Source organism: Seriola lalandi, unplaced genomic scaffold (genome assembly GCF_002814215.2).
Source record: "Seriola lalandi dorsalis isolate HSWRI2012SDOR001 ecotype SW California unplaced genomic scaffold, Sedor1 jcf7180002054797, whole genome shotgun sequence".
NCBI classification, from domain to species: domain Eukaryota; kingdom Metazoa; phylum Chordata; class Actinopteri; order Carangiformes; family Carangidae; genus Seriola; species Seriola lalandi.
The window spans coordinates 337,263-353,644 of NW_019525350.1; the positions used below are offsets into that span (position 1 = coordinate 337,263).

The following is a 16,382-nucleotide window of genomic DNA, read 5'->3' on the forward strand; positions in this document are numbered from 1 at the left end:
CCATCTTGTTGGCTGTTTTGTGTATTATGAAACACATTCCATACCTGTGAGAAAGGTTTTCCATTAAGGGGGAGATTAACCTGTAGATGCCCAAGATCCTGTTAAACATAGGGCTTCAGGTAACGGTTTCTTTCATCATCGATTAATCTGTAGATTATTTTTTGATTAAATATCTAATCAATAATGTAAGAATATAGTGGAAAATAACAACAAATTTGAAGTGGATTAAAATACCAAACCCAAATGACATGTAGTCCACCTGGGACATTTGAGGTTGCTCGTTTTGCAAGGTTGGTTATCAAGCCTTTGAGACATAAATAAAGACATGAATAAAATACATCACACTAACTTGATTAATTGTATGTAATTGTATATTTTTTTTTATTAGCCAGTAATGCTCAGTACATCTAATGCACTCCACTGTTATAACATCCATATAACCACACCAGTAGATAGCATAATGCGTAGAGTTAATACTGTAACAGTTTATGTACTGGATATCTGAAATCACAATAGAAATGCATTTAAATCAAGTGTTATATGTGATGTTATATGAAATGAGTATTGCAGTTATCAAAGATGTCTCTTTGTATGAGACAAACATCTATAAAAAATAAACTTAAATATTAAGCTATACAGTTAATTAGTTACACAATATGTTTCCATTGCAAATAGAAACCTGAATAGGGTCCTACCTCATAGGAACAAGTAATATACAAAGATAATTATCTGTTGTTTTTATCATTGGTCAGACTCTCGTCCCAGTCTCAGATCCATATAAAATGTTGTGAGGTACCACACAAGAGAGGAGTTTTAGCTGCCCTCTCTTTGCTTGTAATGAGTGGGTCATATTGGCAGAGTGATTCCAATCATAAGCCTTAAAGCATCCAAAAACGTCACAAATCTTCCTGTTTGGAAAATATACTGTATATTTTAACTCCAACCAGTGAAGCACCACGTAGGGAAGTGGTGCTTTGAAACTGAGGTCAGCGTAGGCCTGTCTTGGCTTGTGGCTTTCTGCCACTCACAGCTTTTCTCAGCAAACTGTTCTTCCAAACGTTTAACACCACAGCAAAGCTTTAAGAAACAGAGAGGCCTCCATCAGCAGGGTCACAGCAGTCCTTCGGGCCTCTTCTCCAGACTGTACTCCTGGGTCCGATGCACCTTCCAGCCCAGCATCATCAGCAGAACGACGCCCGCGACCTTATAACCCACCTGTAAGCCCAGGTATCTGCAGAGGTCAAACAAATATAAAGATAAATGAGCTTCGGAAGTGATGTTGCTCTACTGCGTATGAGTATGTGATATGTGAGTGACAATTATGATAAGTGATGAGTTTTCTGACCGGTTCCTCAAGATGTTGTTGTCATAGTAACCACAGCTAGATTTCTTTCCGCACACACGCTTCCACGAGATACATGACGAATCAATGGCCATCCCGTAGAGTGCAGGGGCAGGTAGCCAGGCTGAGAGGGAGGAAGAGAGAAACACATTTATCCCCATACCGAAGGACAATCTAACACGTATGTAAAATGTATGATATTTGAATGTCATTGTGTTGATGAATGCAATTCAAAGTTATATTTAATTACAATTAAATTTGCTGTAGCACCTAGTAGCAGCTACACATCCCAGTGACCTAGTAAAGTTACCAAAATGTATCCAATAAGAAATTAGTGAAACTCAACTCATTATTACCAAATGTTATTTAAACTAATTGATTAAATTAATAATCTAAATTATTATTATTTTCATACAACCTGAGTTTTATTACAATTCTTTGTTATCATTATACATATTTCTATTTCTAAATGCCCTTTTTGAAATATGTAATTTTGACACCTTTATTTTATTTCATGTTACTTTTGATAATATCATCTATTATTATTATTACATATAAAAAATTTATAGACGGACATTAAAAACCTAAAAAACAAATAAAAAGACAAAAGAATAATGACATGACTTGAAATTTAATAAATTATTAAAATCAAATTATTATAGAAATTAGTTGTTTATGCAATTTATTCATGTGAATACTTATTTCATAAGGTTCTTTTTTTAATTCATGTTGGACACTTTGGGGCCCCATACAATGACAGTGAACTAGGATTTGTCAATTTGGAGGAAGCACTGAGCACTTTAACGTGAGGAAGTGTATCAGTTGTGTATTAATACAAGTATTAATTTCTCATTTGAATACCAAACAGAATATTTGTGTCCTGACTTACCCAACACTCTCATGAGTAAAAACTGGATTCCTATAGCAAATGACTTTTCCTCAGAAGGAACAGATCTGAAAAGAACAGGGGAGAAAAAAATGAAAAAGGTCAATACCTCAGTTTCTAATGGTGTGCTGTGTCATTCAATATAATTCTGGACAACTATTGCAGTGATGAATGGGCACATTTGTTTTCGTATTTCAAAAACAGTCTTGTTTGTATTAAAAACACGAAGCTATTATATTTAATTTGTTCAAAAATCACTCAATAAATCTGTTTGAGCATCTTTATAAACCTTTGTGAAACTCATTTCTCATCAAACTTCTGTCTCAGTCTATTCATTTTCCATTCACTCTTGGCTCTCCTATATTGAGCGCCAAATGCATTCATTTATTAACCTTTGTATTTGACTTTTTGTTGACTTCAAGAAGTGCCTGGCAGAGTCGGTTTAAAAAAAAGAGCAGCTCAGTGTTTGACTGCAGCAGTTAGTGGGAGGGAAACGGTCATAAAAGCCTGAGTGTAAAACACAACAGAGGTCCACACAGGCTGGGCGAGAGAGCGGTGGGATCAGAGTTGGATATGTTTCACAGAAAAGATAATAAAAATTATACTGAGTCAATGTTGCCTGATAGAGTACTTGTAGGCAATTAGATTGAAATATGAAGTTCATAAAATCACTAGTAAATATCTGAACAGAAGGGCAAACAGATTGCATCACACCATCCATTAGATCAACGCTGATCAATTTGAACATATTAAAATATATAAAATTAATTATTACTAATCAAATATACATCGTATATTGCCATCCTTTCTCACCTGAGCACCATCATGTACATGGGGTTGTGAGTGAGGCAGGCGATCAGCGATGCCAGAGAGATGACGAGTATGACGGGGAGAAGTAAGTGAGGGCAGCTGTTTGGACACGGAGCTGGGCGGGCGTTACTCTGGCTCCCAGATATACACCTGCAGTTGGTGTATAGCTGCAAAAAGAAAATGAAAGACAACTTTTTACTTTATGTTGTACTACCATCCGCTGTAATACTCATTTTTTGCCACTAGGGTTTAACAAAGTGCATCTGCTCAACCTAAAACACTTAAAGGGGGGAAAGTGTAAACTCAAACTAACCTTACTTGAAACAGCTAGTCCATATTATTAATGGGTGATAACAATTAGCAGGTTTAACACGTGTATTCACAGGATTAAGAAAAAAGAGGTGACTGTACAAAGTTTGAAACAATAATGTATTTGAATTAATGATATTATTATTATTTATTAAGGTTTGATTTTCTACCCTCAAAGAATACTTAACCTGCCATAAAAATGTATCTATGTTGTCATATGATTTGTTTTGTTTGCACTCATTATTTATGTGATTTATTTTATGATTATATGACATATTTTCTTTTGTTTGTAATGGCTCTATGCAGGACGTAGGAACTAAGTCATGTGCAGCCAGTGAAGTATGTTTATTTACTTCTCTATGTGTCGTCGTGTTTGTTTATATTTACGTTTCTGTAGTTTGTTGTAATATGAGTGTGTGTGTGTGTGTGTGTGTGTGTGTGTTTATTTTGTACAACATCATGTGTCTAATTAGTTGGACGGTGGCGGTGCTGATGACGGCGCCGTTTGAAGAAGAGAAGATGAATAAATCCATCAGGAAAAACAAATAGTGTTGTCGTCTATTTCCTGGAGGGAGTGACAAATACCATTTACCTTTATGTTAATTTATTCAAAATACAGACGTAGCTTATGAAAAAATATTTCCAGACCTTTCTACTGGTATCTAATTGAATGCCACTTTCAGCTGCTCACTTGTGAACATCTGAGTCCACAAGAAAGGGAAAATAATTATTCAGTGATGTTCTTGGGATTAATCCATTAAGCTAGTGGTGGCCATCGCTCTCTGTGTTTGTGATTCAGCATTACACAGTGGGCTTACATGCTCACTCAAACTGACTAATGCTCTATTAGCAGTCAAACAATCCACCCACTGGAAGATTATTCACAAGCTGTGACGTTAAAATACTGACGTTTTGTCCTTCTCAAACACCGCCCATATGCCCTGTGACTAATAAACATTGATTGTGGGGCACTTGTGTCCTGTTAGGAGCAGACGCTAGTGGCTGAAGAGACAAATTATGCTCTCGGACTTCATCTCACTGCTCCTGCATAAAATCTATTCAAGGACCATATGGCAGATATGTAACGCTGTCTCAAATCTAAAGAGGCCAAAGTCACTTCCTGTTCCAAGCGTCTACTTGAAAAAATAGAAGAAGAAAGGTTCAAGAGAGAAGTCTGTTCCCTACAGAGCATATTTCAACACAGACACAATGAATCTTAATGGCATTTTATCTGCAGTATGTACTCAGCGGCAGTGCTGTCTCTGCCACTGAGTACACAGTTAAAGGTTAATTACAACCTTACAGGCTAATTTACAGATCCTGTGCTAGGACAGGAACCAAATGCCTATGCCTTCATCCCACACTCAGAAAATTATACAAGATTATAAAGGAAAATATATGTATATATATATATATATATATATATATATATATATGTATATCCTGATCTTAGATTTTTTCTCTGCATCAGGTCGTTTCACTTAGGATTTAGTTGTATGATCTTATTCTCCACATTTACCCCGGATACAGCCCCCTATCACAAATACTGCATGTCCTAATACCATTATATCATTGTTTGTTAATGTTACATACAGTATATCAGTATACAACAGCCTAACTTGAAGGTGTTTTTTTTGTACTGTAGGAGGAAACCACTGACCTGAACCCTGTGCGTGTTGTTGGGGTCTCTGGTGAAGTTGGTGCAGCCCGCATGACAAGGAGAAATGTACTCGATACCGTCGGACCCACACACGGGGTTGAAGGCACTGTCGGGACAGGAGCAGTCGGAGTAACACTTGTACGGTGACCTGTGGCGGGCACAGAGAGAGAGAGAGAGAGAGAGAGGGAGAGAGAGAGAGAGAGAGAGAGAGAGAGAGAGACAGAGACAGAGAGAGAGTCAAACAGAAACAAGTGATTGGGACTGAAGTTCACAGCTGATGTCTGAGAGCTTTGTGTTCGCCTGCGGAGTCAAACACAAGCCTTCTGTCTGACATGTTAAGATAATAATTTCAAATGTAATTCATCTTATGAACACATACATTTTGAGTTATGAAGCAAACTGAGCGTTTTTTAATTCATTTTATAGTGGAGCTCCAACATTTTAGTTACAACAGTCGCCAAGTTTACTCAACAGGTTTGTGAGGCCTCAGGGATACATTTCTTTGTTCACAAGGAAAGGTGAATTTTACTTGTTTTGTTTTTCTTTCTATATACCCCAAGCAAGTTTGAAGTAGTACTGAAAGGTATAGGAGTTTGGCTCAGTGCAGCCTGATTCTTGGCTTGTACAACCAGCATTTTACATACTGATTCAGTCGCTAAGGAATGAGATTATACTGTATCGTGTGTGCCGTGTACCGAATTGGCTTTTAGGAACAATCCATCACTCCCTGGTTTTGTTCATTATCCCACCGGTGCATCCAAATAAAACAAAATACTCCCGTCTGTTAATTGCATTGACTTTCCAAAGATCAGTAGTGAGAATGAAAGTTTAGGACTTGGCGATTTGCTGTTGGGTGCTATAACAAAAATCAAATCAAAAGTTTGGCTCCTCAGTAATAGAATGATTTCACTGCGTTTGAGTCATACACAGTAAGTTAGGCCGGCTTTATGTCTTTATTATATTACTCTGCATGTTATCAAACCTCACACTCACCCGTACTGTCGGACTTGATGATGATTGACCTCTGAGACTTTCTGGGTGGGACAGCCCATGAAGAAGAGAGGGACACAGAGGAGGGTGGAAATGGTCAGCATGACCGTAGAGAAACGCGGGATGGTCTTCAGTGACAGACCTGTCCTCTTCATGATGACCCCCCCGACCAGCATCCCCACTGCCACTGATGGCAGAGTCACAGCACCTGGGAACCATAAACACTTTAGTTATCTCCAAGTAAAGCTGGCGTTTATTGTCTACTAAAGATGTCCGAAGGGGTTTATTAAACATCATGCACTCATTCACTTTAATCGTAAGCTGACACAAATGAGATGTGGCGCCTGAAAATAAATTGATTGTTCCAAAAGGGCAAAGTTAAAAGTACGGACAAACCCCAAATAAAATTTTCATGTGAGAAAAGATGGCAGCGAAAACTTAATTCATGGTTTGGAAAGTGGCCAAAGTGTAAGTGGGTTGAGACACTCCAGAGCGTCCATTAAATGATTTTAACAGACCTCCAGAGAGGTCATAAAATGGTTTCATATATATATATATATATATATATATATATACAGTATATATATCATGCTTTACATTATTTCTTGAATTATTTAACAGCCAGCTGACACTGACGCCAAGGTCAACTGTGATCTATCGCAGGATCTCCCGAAGCTCCGTCTTCATATTTGCACTCTTACAGGACCTACCTATTAGCAGGCTGCTGTAGGCGGCCGAAGTGCTGTACTGCCGCTCCAGAAACTTGTTCAGGAACGTAGAGAGACCCGCAATCACCGAGGAGAAGCAGCACTGGGCCAGCACCAGCATCAGGAAGAGAGGGCTCAACAGGAGGTGGACAAACATCCTGGGAAACACTGATTACACACAATCACACACAGACACCCTTGATTGGTACTGGAAATCAGCAAAAAAAAAGTCTCCACCTATTTATCTGTTAGAGAACATGTTAACAAAATAAAAACTATGTTAAGTTTTTCTATGAATCTAACAGGTGGAACCTTCGCAGGCTGAATATAACACACTTACTTTTCAGGAAATCAAGTAAAGAGATATCTGGCTTCTTGAAGTCGTCGTTCATGTCACTTTCACTTCCAATCACCTGGAAAATGACATGTGTGCATGCATAATTACAGCATCCATTATGCTAAAAAAAACATAATAATGATGAATTTAAGCAAAAATTACAATAATTTTATTACAATTACCACTGCACTTAATTATATGAGATTAAATGAAAAACCCTGCGGCTGCTGAGAGATATCTTTTGTTATGGAAATGGTAGCTTTCTAATGACAGTTGTATCAAATTGGTATAAAACGGATTAATTAAAATCCTTATCATTTTTATATTTTTTTTTACCAAGTCAAGTTCTGGACAAAGCCAGAAGAGGTTTAACAAAAAATAAGGAGGAAATCTCTTTTTCTGCAACTAAAATATTTTGCAGATTGTTTAAAAGATTCACAAATCCAATAAAATAAATAATAATATAAAATAAAAATATATATAAAAAAATAAGTAAAATGTGTTCAGTGACAAGATATGCCAGTTATAATGCTGACATATAGTGGAGGGGGGGGGGCAAAGGAGGAAAAGTGAACTTGCTATACTTGTGTATGGCCAGTAGGTGTCAGTACAACATGAGGGACATACAGTAGATAAGGAGAAGTCTTCCAATTTTACATTTTACAGTAGAAGAAAAGCAGAAAAGGATAACACCGTTAGATGATACAAAAAGATAAATTCAATTACTGTTAAGACCTAAAACGTGACTGTACTGCACCTCTGACAGAGAGAGAGAGAGAGAGAGAGAGTATGACTTACACTGTCTTCTGACGGCATGCTGCGAGGGAAGAAGAAGTAAGGGATGGAGGTGAGAACCAGGCAGCCAGTGGTGATGAGCAGGCCCATCCACCAGGCCCCCACCCAGCGGGGATCGCTGTGTCTCAGCTCTAGATCGGCTCCTGCAGAAAAACAGTTGTGAGTCAGTGAAGCGTCTTACGCCGCTTTGACCCGTCTGTGGAAAATAGCGGGATCGATACCTAAACCGAGTCTGTCCACGTCCACGTAGATGCGCAGCATGACGGAGCCCAGCAGGTAGCCGATGACGGGCCCAAACACAGACACTGCAAACAGGATGGCTGCGGATGATAAGAAGGGCGGTGAGGCAGTGTGTCTATCCGCTGCAAGCTGGGAATATTCTTTGAGAAGTCATTAGCATTTTGTGTCGGAGTACTTTGGCGTTTACGCATCAACGGCCCTCAAATTTTGAAGAAGGAAAAGTTTTCTCTTCCCATAACTTGCACTAAGCACTAATCAACGCTTAAAATGTGCACAGGAAGACCAATCAGGTTCAGCCTCTTTCAAATTAGTGATTTCACTCGAAAACATTGTGAAGGACACCGATATAAATGCCAGCTAATTTATGAGTCATCTTGTCGTTGCCTGTTGTTTGAACTTGGTGAAAATCCGCCACTGTGCCGGGAAGACAACAATGGAGGCAATTAAGGCTTTTAAAAAAAAAATATATATATATATATATGTAGGAATCTGCTAACTGTTATCATGCAGCTGTTTTCTGTCTCTGCCTCGTGCACTACAGGAGACGCAGTGATGACTCCATTTAAAGCTCAGACACTGACACTGATGCTTGCAGAGTTAGACGCTAATTGGGTGTTTTTAACTGTGTTTGTATCTTTGAAATGAGGAAATGTTTTCATGTCTGTCTCCGAGGCCACATATCTTATTGTAAATCCCTTCACAAGTTAACGTATTGATTGTGTGTATTTAAAAAAAAGCGAGGCTGCTTTTTTTTTTTCAACAGAAAAAACAAAACATTAGTTCTCAGAATTGAACTACTCAGAAGTGTAATCGGATTTGGATATTATATATTTAGAGTACCATAAGAGTATTTTGACCAACAAAAAAAGAACTGTAATGTGCATCAGTTTTGCTCTTTGAGCCTCAATATATGAAAACACTGATATTTCAGATAGAACCAACACCACTGCCCTCAGATTGTGTTATCTAACCGAATCAATCTATCTCTGAACTACAGGCCATTCACCTATGTAAAGAGGGGAGTTGGCAGGTCCTGCAAAATCATCTATGTAGGAAATCCCAAAGGGCTGGATCGGCACCGAGCCCACACCGAAGAGCAGCTGCGCGCTGGCCATGAGCAGCCACACGTTGTTGGTGTCGCTCAGACGCCTGGACTCGTCGCGGCCACAAGACTCGGAGTCGCTCGAGTTCTGGTGCAGGTTGCAAATGTCGTGGCGATCTGGATTCACAGCAGGTGTTCACGCACGGACAGAGAGAGAGGGACACACACACACACACAGTGATAGTTAGTGACAAGCCAGTGGATGCAGATGTCCAACTACTTTAATTTCCTGAAGTTTCTCTGACTCTTCACTGACACGCTGTACGAAGCCAAGTTACTTTGTCTGGGGGCAAAATGAATAAAAAGGAAGAGGGAGATTGTTATTACAAAAGAAATGCCCTGGGGGCAAATCTAATCTCCTTAGCTTTCTGCGAGTGCACAGCGATTAGGAATTTCCTTGAGTTTTATGCAAAAGTTCAGCTGGAGAGCAGCAGCAGGTTTTTCTAAATACAGCAGATACTTGTTTGACTGCTGTGGAGCCTTTGCTCAGAAGGTGCTGCAGCTTTTACACAAAGTAGAGTCTCATAAATTGCCCTGACATATTTGTACAATCATGAGCCCCCTGCTCTGGACTGAGTCACATTAGCTGTCAGTGGAGGCAGAGAGGCAGCAGTGTGCTTTGTGTTCCCGGCTGCGTCTTACTGTGTAAAACAGAGTCGAACTCGTAGGGCTGGGACAGGAAGTGGGGTAAGGTCAGGATCATGGCGCTGATGGCCATCAGCAATCCACCAATTCCGATGACGCGAGGACGGTGAACCCGATTTCCAAAGTAGCTCACGAACACGATCAGCAAGCTGTTACTGATCTGAGAGACGGACACAGGTTTCAAACAGAAACAGTCACACTGTCGCTCTATAATTAAAACAATTCAGAATTTAAGTTCAAGAAATGTAATAAAATAAATAGAAAAAGCTGCATTAACAGATGGTTTGGACACTTGGGGGCAGTGTAAAATGTATTTCTGACCACCTGATGATGATGATGATGATGATGATGGAGTCATGTGTTCACTCTTCTGGTTACTCTGTTTTGTTCTCCACCAACTAAATACTTAATAAATATCTTCACTATGTTCACAAGGTAGCTGCTGACTTTATCTGTTTCTAATGAAGATTAAAACCAAAACAATGAGCTACAAGATGCTAAAGAAGAAATGCTAAGAGGAACTCAGGTGATAATTACTCTCTGCTTCCTTTTTTTATCAATTAAGATAAACAAATATTGCACATAGCAGCTTTTAAATAACCACATTAGGAGAAGATGCAAAACCAAAGTGAAAAGTGCTGGTTTAATCTGTGTTCTGATAAAAAAAATATCATTCAATCAAATCAGATTCTGATGAATGGCGCTGGGATTTCCGAGTGCAGCCAAATCCTGACAGGTCCTGAGCTGCAGCTCAAAATGGCTAAATGTCAACATAGTGATTTAATTAGTGAAAAACTGGAAAGCTTTTATCTGTGGGATGCATTTAAATCGCTTTATGCTTGAGCATTAACAAAAAAGAAAAACCCCAGGACCTTCCAGGACGGGCATGTAGAGAACTTTCCGTCATTATCCCCGGCCCCTGTATCTGTAATAAAGCTGTTCCAAAATACTTGAGTCCTGCTTGAATTGTCAGGAAGTGTGATTTTCGATGTGTTGCCTGTTCTCCAATTCCTCCTTTGTCATCGGTATCCTCGAAATAAAGCTATCATGATCTCAAACTGTGTGAGGGTATGTTGTTGTTGGCTCCCACCTCGTTGAGAGAGGAAATGGTTCCCGAGGAGTAGCTGCTGAGGCCGTAGCGTCTCTCAATGGTGGTGATGGTGCTCTTGAAGTAGGCGCTGTACAGCAGCTGAGAGAACTGCAGGAGGCCGTGGCACAGGACGAACAGCTAGGAAAGATACACAGCGCAGGAAGCGTGAGAACAGAAATACTGGCATGTAAAAAGGTAAGACTAGACAGACAGAAAAGAAGCGTAAATCTGAGCAGAAAGATGCTTAATACAAATGTCCCCTATGCACAAAAGCTTGTACAAAGTGGGGGGAACCAGAGCTCACAATAGGTTATAGTCATAAATGTCACCTGTATGTTTTGAGCAATCATCTGCAAGACACATTTGGCTGGACGCACACGGAGGCAGAACAGACTCAGAGCCATGAAACGTTTTCCTCCTGAGAGGTTTAAATTGTTTTCAAGGAACCACACCATCGTCCCATGTGTGGCTGCTCTGGTGTTTTTCAACCCCTTGGCTTACAGTCACATGACATTTGGTTCACCCGGTGGAGTCGATAAAGGTCGGAGAGGCATTATTGTCTGTGTAGTAGTAGGAGATCCGTAAAAGCTGAGAAACCAAACGGCTACACAAAATAAAAGCAACCTAACGCAACAGGAAACGACTCAGCCGCAAGTACAAGTCTGTACAATTCATCTGCTTAAAAAAAGGACATGAGTCATCGCAATGAGTTTTCTACATAACTATACAGACAGGGCTCTTACAGTCGCCACAGACTTTCTCACATCCCTTCCCCAAGTGACTTCACGCCAATTGACACCTTGATTCATGTGACGTGACCCCGTGTTGGGAACAACCCGGATTCCCAGCGGTCAGTGAAGAAGCCTAGTGCGGAAACATCTCCAGCTCAACAGCTTCAGTCCAGTGGCTCGTTTCTTTGTGACCTGACGTCTTTCCAAGGGTTAAAGAATAGCAGTAAAACAAAAGCTCCTGCAAGTCGTAAAGTTTTAAAGACATAAAAATATAAACAAAAAACCAAAAGCAGAGGGACTAATTAAGCAGAATGGCCCATATTATTATATAGATAATCAGTATTGGTGATGTATTAACACATTTTGGTTTCTGTTTTTATAACATATATATATATTTAACCTCTGATGCTCACCAGGAAGTCTTGCGAGCTGTTTCCCCTCTCCTTCCTGTCTTTGTGCTAAGCTAGGCTAACCGGCCATGTTTGTTTGGCCGACTGAGATAAGAGTAGCGTCAATCATCAAGAAAATACATTTCCCAAAATTAAAGGTTAAAGGTTAAAGTTTTTTATTTTGGTTAGTTTTTTTGATGGTGTAAAGTCATCAAGACTCAAGGGGAGTAGAAGGAAGGTACAAGTGCCTCTGAACTGTATTTAAGTTGAGTCCTTGAGTAAACGGACTTTGTCACCACCTCCGGTCTCAGGAGCTGTTTAGTAATTTGACACAGAGGCGTCTCATGGTAAAACAAGTTAATATTCCCATGAGGTGTCGGTTTCATTCTCAGCCAGTTGCTGCGTCTCAGACTGTTTGTATTTTGTCTCATGGGCTTTTCTCTTCGCACCCAGAGATCAGAGATGTGCAGAGATCAGAGATGTGCAGAGATCAGAGTTGCCCGCTGGACGGACTCCCAGTCATCTGGGAGAGCCACTCGCCCGTCTGTGCGTCAGGAGGCGTTCATAGACACCACTGTACATGGGTTTATTCGCCCCGGGGGCCATGAATGCACCAGTGACTCTAGAGATACGCGTTGAGATTAGGGGCGAATTTGCTATGAAAACAGTGATAAATCCAAGCTTTCAGTTTGTTTACCGCCTGCCAGGTCGGCTGAGGGAAAGTAAACTATGCGTTCGACTCAGAACAGTTAATGCTCCTATTAAAGCTTGGCTTTATGGTTTGTTAGCACACACAATAGATGCTTTTATACTGTTGTTAATATTTCATCCTCATTTTGTATCAAATAGGGTTCAATAATCTAAATGATTGGACAGGACCTATTTGCTCAGGCAGGCAAAAAGATGATTTACATTAAATCAAAACGTTAGTGCTCCTCGACGCTGCAGGTCGACTTAAAATCCACTTCAGGCTTTAACAAAGTTGGATTAATATTTATATTGCTGATAAGGCCTGTGTTTCAGAGGCGGCTCTCTGGCTTTCACACCATTTGGCTTTCACACTGGAAAGTTGTTTTTGACAAATCATCATCCGTTATGGCGCAAAATTTCACCTTTATCTTGAGAAATTGCATAAAGTGTGTTTTCCTGCACTCAATCATTATAAATCAACTCAATGACTCTCGATGGAGGAATGTTTCAAAAATGTTGAAACCTTGATATTCTGGTATTTATACGTTATTAAAGGCTGTGGAAAAGAGAAGCAGCAGAAATAGGACTGGTGCTGAACGCTGCAGCGCGTCGACTCAGGAACAGGATTTATTATTTATCCACGCTGTTATTACAAGTGATTTAAGCCTATTTGATGTTCGTAAGCAGGAAAGTGGTTGTGTGGAGTTGGATCCTCCGTGGATTATGTACATATTTATCCTTCTTGAACGCTCTCAGCTCTGTCTGTCTGGAGGTTATTGTCCCAGCCTTCAACCCTGCTGTTAGGGGAAGAATTGAGGGAAGTTCACACTAGAATTTCAAATGCTTTTATTTCAGGGACACGTGTTGTAGCTATAATGCTGGATATCCATGGATTTCCATGAGGAAATCATTTTTTTCTTCTGTTTAAAAAGAAAAAAAATACCTGACCCACTTGGTTAAAAAATGAAATAAAGGAAAAAGTGTATGAAGTCTCCCAGGATACTTGAAAGACTTGAAAGCCCCAGAATCGCCTCCCCTCATTGTGAAACAAACATAAAACAATTCTGCTGAACAATGGGCATCATGAACAAAGGAGTGTGTTTTTGTAGATTTACAATATTTGGAAAAATTGTTCACTTTCTGACCGAGAATTAGATGAGAAGATAAGATGAGGCTACAAGGTTAGCTTAGCTTAGCACAGGGGGCTAAAAGCTAGCCTGGCTCTGTTCATATGTAGCATCAAGAGAAACTCTAACATACAAAACGTTAAATCAAATCATTGTGAATTTAATCCATAAAGACACTAAGTTTTAAAAAAGGACAGTGGCAGGTTTCCAGGAGGTCAGGGGTCAGCAGCGACTTCCTCAGGTTTTGGTTCGCACGTGTTAAGTTGTAAGAATTCAAAAAGTGAGCGCGTTAGACCGAGCAGACCGGCACGGCGTGTGTCTTTGGCTCAGATTCTTTTTACAGAGGTATCCTTAAAGAGAGTTTGATGGTGTGACCCGGGTGTAGACAAGTTTTAAAGTTGTGTGAAAACAAAACAAAACAAAACAAATAACCCCAGAATGTCCTGTTGAACCTGAGCAAACACGAGAGCAAAGCGCCATCCAGCATGTGCTAATGTCAGGGGGAAAAATAACTCAAATAAAATAAAGATGGATGGATGTGATTGCTCCCTGTGAAACTATTGTTGACCAGCTGGCTCCGCTGAGTGCAAAGTGATCTGATTTCATGTGAAAAGCAACTCAGCCAATTTTCAACTCGTGTTGCATTTACTGGACAGGAGAGCAGGCGTAATCAAGAGCGCTTGGCTTTTCACATCATTTAAAAAATACTCCGCTGCTTTCCACTCCTTAACGCAGCAGCAGAGATTCTCTATGACATATCACCTGCTTATTCAGAACTACTCCCTTTCTCTAAATTTAACATTTTAAACCTTTGAACTTGGTGCATTCATGCCTGTAAGGATGAGCCATACTGTTTCACTGTCCTCCACCCTATCTGTATTTGTACATCTCAGTTTGAACAGAGGGAAGGGGGGGGGGGCTTTAAAGTGAAGATTTAAAAACAATAAACAGCGGACGATTTGCAGGAGCCGGACCCACCACAGTCTGGGTGAGAACGCTGAAGGTAAACACCCTAAAGATTTTTTTTTTTTTTCTTCAAAATAAAGCTTCACCATCTGGAAAATTTAGAAGTTGCTTCAAGTTGTCACTTACAGAATATAGTGTAGGTGTATTAGTCAAGCTCCGTTCACACATAGACGGAAGAGAAGGCAAGTCATTTCTCACCGAGTTTTGAAAGCAACCACCAAAGTGCAGCGTGGAGTTTTGCCTCATTATTACTCACAGCACTGGAACAAACTGTTTCTCTCCCACTATTGCCATACAGTGAAGTACAACTGCTCCTGTTGGCACGCAGCGTGGTTACACTACTCCCTCTGCACAGCCAGGCTTTATACTGTGAGAGCCAGAAGTGAAGAAAATATCGCAAAAAAAGAAAAATTATAATCGAACTGGACGCAGCTACCAAAACACATAAGAGCTTATGTCAACACTGACTGAATCTAGTATTTAATTGTAAGAAAAACAATCATCTTCTTCTTTTCAAATCCGCCTCAAGCAGAATGAGAGAAAATTAAACTATATAGATAATAAATAAAATCACTTTTCAGGCATTTTGCTGCTCGTTTTTTTTAAAAATTATTATCTTACATTATTGTTCATTGAATATTCTGGAGTTTTTAAACTGTTGCTCTGACAAAACATAATTTCACCTTGGGCTTTACATCGATTCTTGATGTTTCACAGACCAAAATCATAACAACATGCAACAGATTCTTAATAATGAAAACAATAATTAGTTTCCCTGGAAATGTTATTTCATTTTTCATACATTTACATTTGCAGTTAAGCAGTAAAGAGTGAAACACCTTGAAGCTTTAGAGTAGTAAAGGCACAACAGCACAATTCCTTCAATCAGAGAGCAAAGATAAAAAAAAACATTAATTTAGGTCAACAATGCTGATAATAAAATTCCTCTCAAACACAACGGTGGTGGAAAACTTTCTTTCCTTTCTTCTTCTCATGTCAAATTATGCCGAGGCTAATCCTTTCATGTGCATTCATGCAGACTAAAAACTGTAATTAAACCTGACTTTAAATTTAAATTAAAAGTTATGAGGCACCACACTTGAACTTTAAGTCATCAGGACTTGTTTGTCTAAGGTGAAGCTCTGTTTACTCTTGGCCAACACTACACACACACACACACACACACAGAGAGAGAGAGAGAGAGAGAGAGAGAGAGAGACTCTGTCCTCAGGAAGAGGAAAAAACAACAAACAACAAACAGACAATGAAATAACTTTAGTGTTATTATTTGTGCAAAGTTATGTAATCCATTCAAAAATAAATCTAGTTCATAGCAGTTACATAAACAATGAGAGGACCAGTGTCAGAGTATAATATTATAGTACAGTGTGGTGCTGATGCCAACCTTAATGCTGCAGCGCAGAGTCCCGGGTTTCTTCATGTTCTTGGATGAATCTATGTCCATTAGCTCGGCTCGTGTCCTCACTCGCTCCTCTCAGCTCGGGGAGTAGAGAGCAGCCTCTCGAGGTTTGTGTCAGAGGTTGATGACTTGTCTCTACCCCCCCC

The 16,382-nt window shown here is 39.7% G+C and overlaps 1 protein-coding gene across 1 annotated transcript; it reads right to left on the reverse strand.

Annotated features, from left to right (window-relative positions):
* Positions 1-353: 353 nt before the first annotated feature.
* On the reverse strand, positions 354-16,369 carry slco2a1 (solute carrier organic anion transporter family, member 2A1). The gene is made up of 14 exons (XM_023425947.2): positions 16,222-16,369; positions 10,914-11,051; positions 9,821-9,983; positions 9,083-9,295; positions 8,058-8,156; positions 7,840-7,979; positions 7,045-7,117; positions 6,708-6,872; positions 6,001-6,205; positions 5,008-5,155; positions 3,042-3,205; positions 2,232-2,296; positions 1,346-1,466; positions 354-1,231 (listed from the first exon to the last, which is right to left on the reverse strand). The coding sequence occupies exons 1-14, from the start codon at positions 16,279-16,281 to the stop codon at positions 1,111-1,113; spliced, it is 1,875 nt and encodes a 624-aa protein (XP_023281715.1). The 5' UTR covers positions 16,282-16,369; the 3' UTR covers positions 354-1,110.
* Positions 16,370-16,382: the final 13 nt, after the last annotated feature.

Excerpts from the sequence above, each read along its gene's own strand:
- slco2a1 (XM_023425947.2), bottom strand. The coding sequence starts at position 16,281 with ATGGACATAGATTCATCCAAGAACATGAAGAAACCCGGGACTCTGCGC. Across the intron at positions 9,984-10,913 it reads CCATTTCCTCTCTCAACGAG|ATCAGTAACAGCTTGCTGAT; the intron begins GTGGGAGCCAAC and ends TCCGTCTCTCAG. Across the intron at positions 6,873-7,044 it reads TTTACTTGATTTCCTGAAAA|TGTTTCCCAGGATGTTTGTC; the intron begins GTAAGTGTGTTA and ends GTGTGTAATCAG.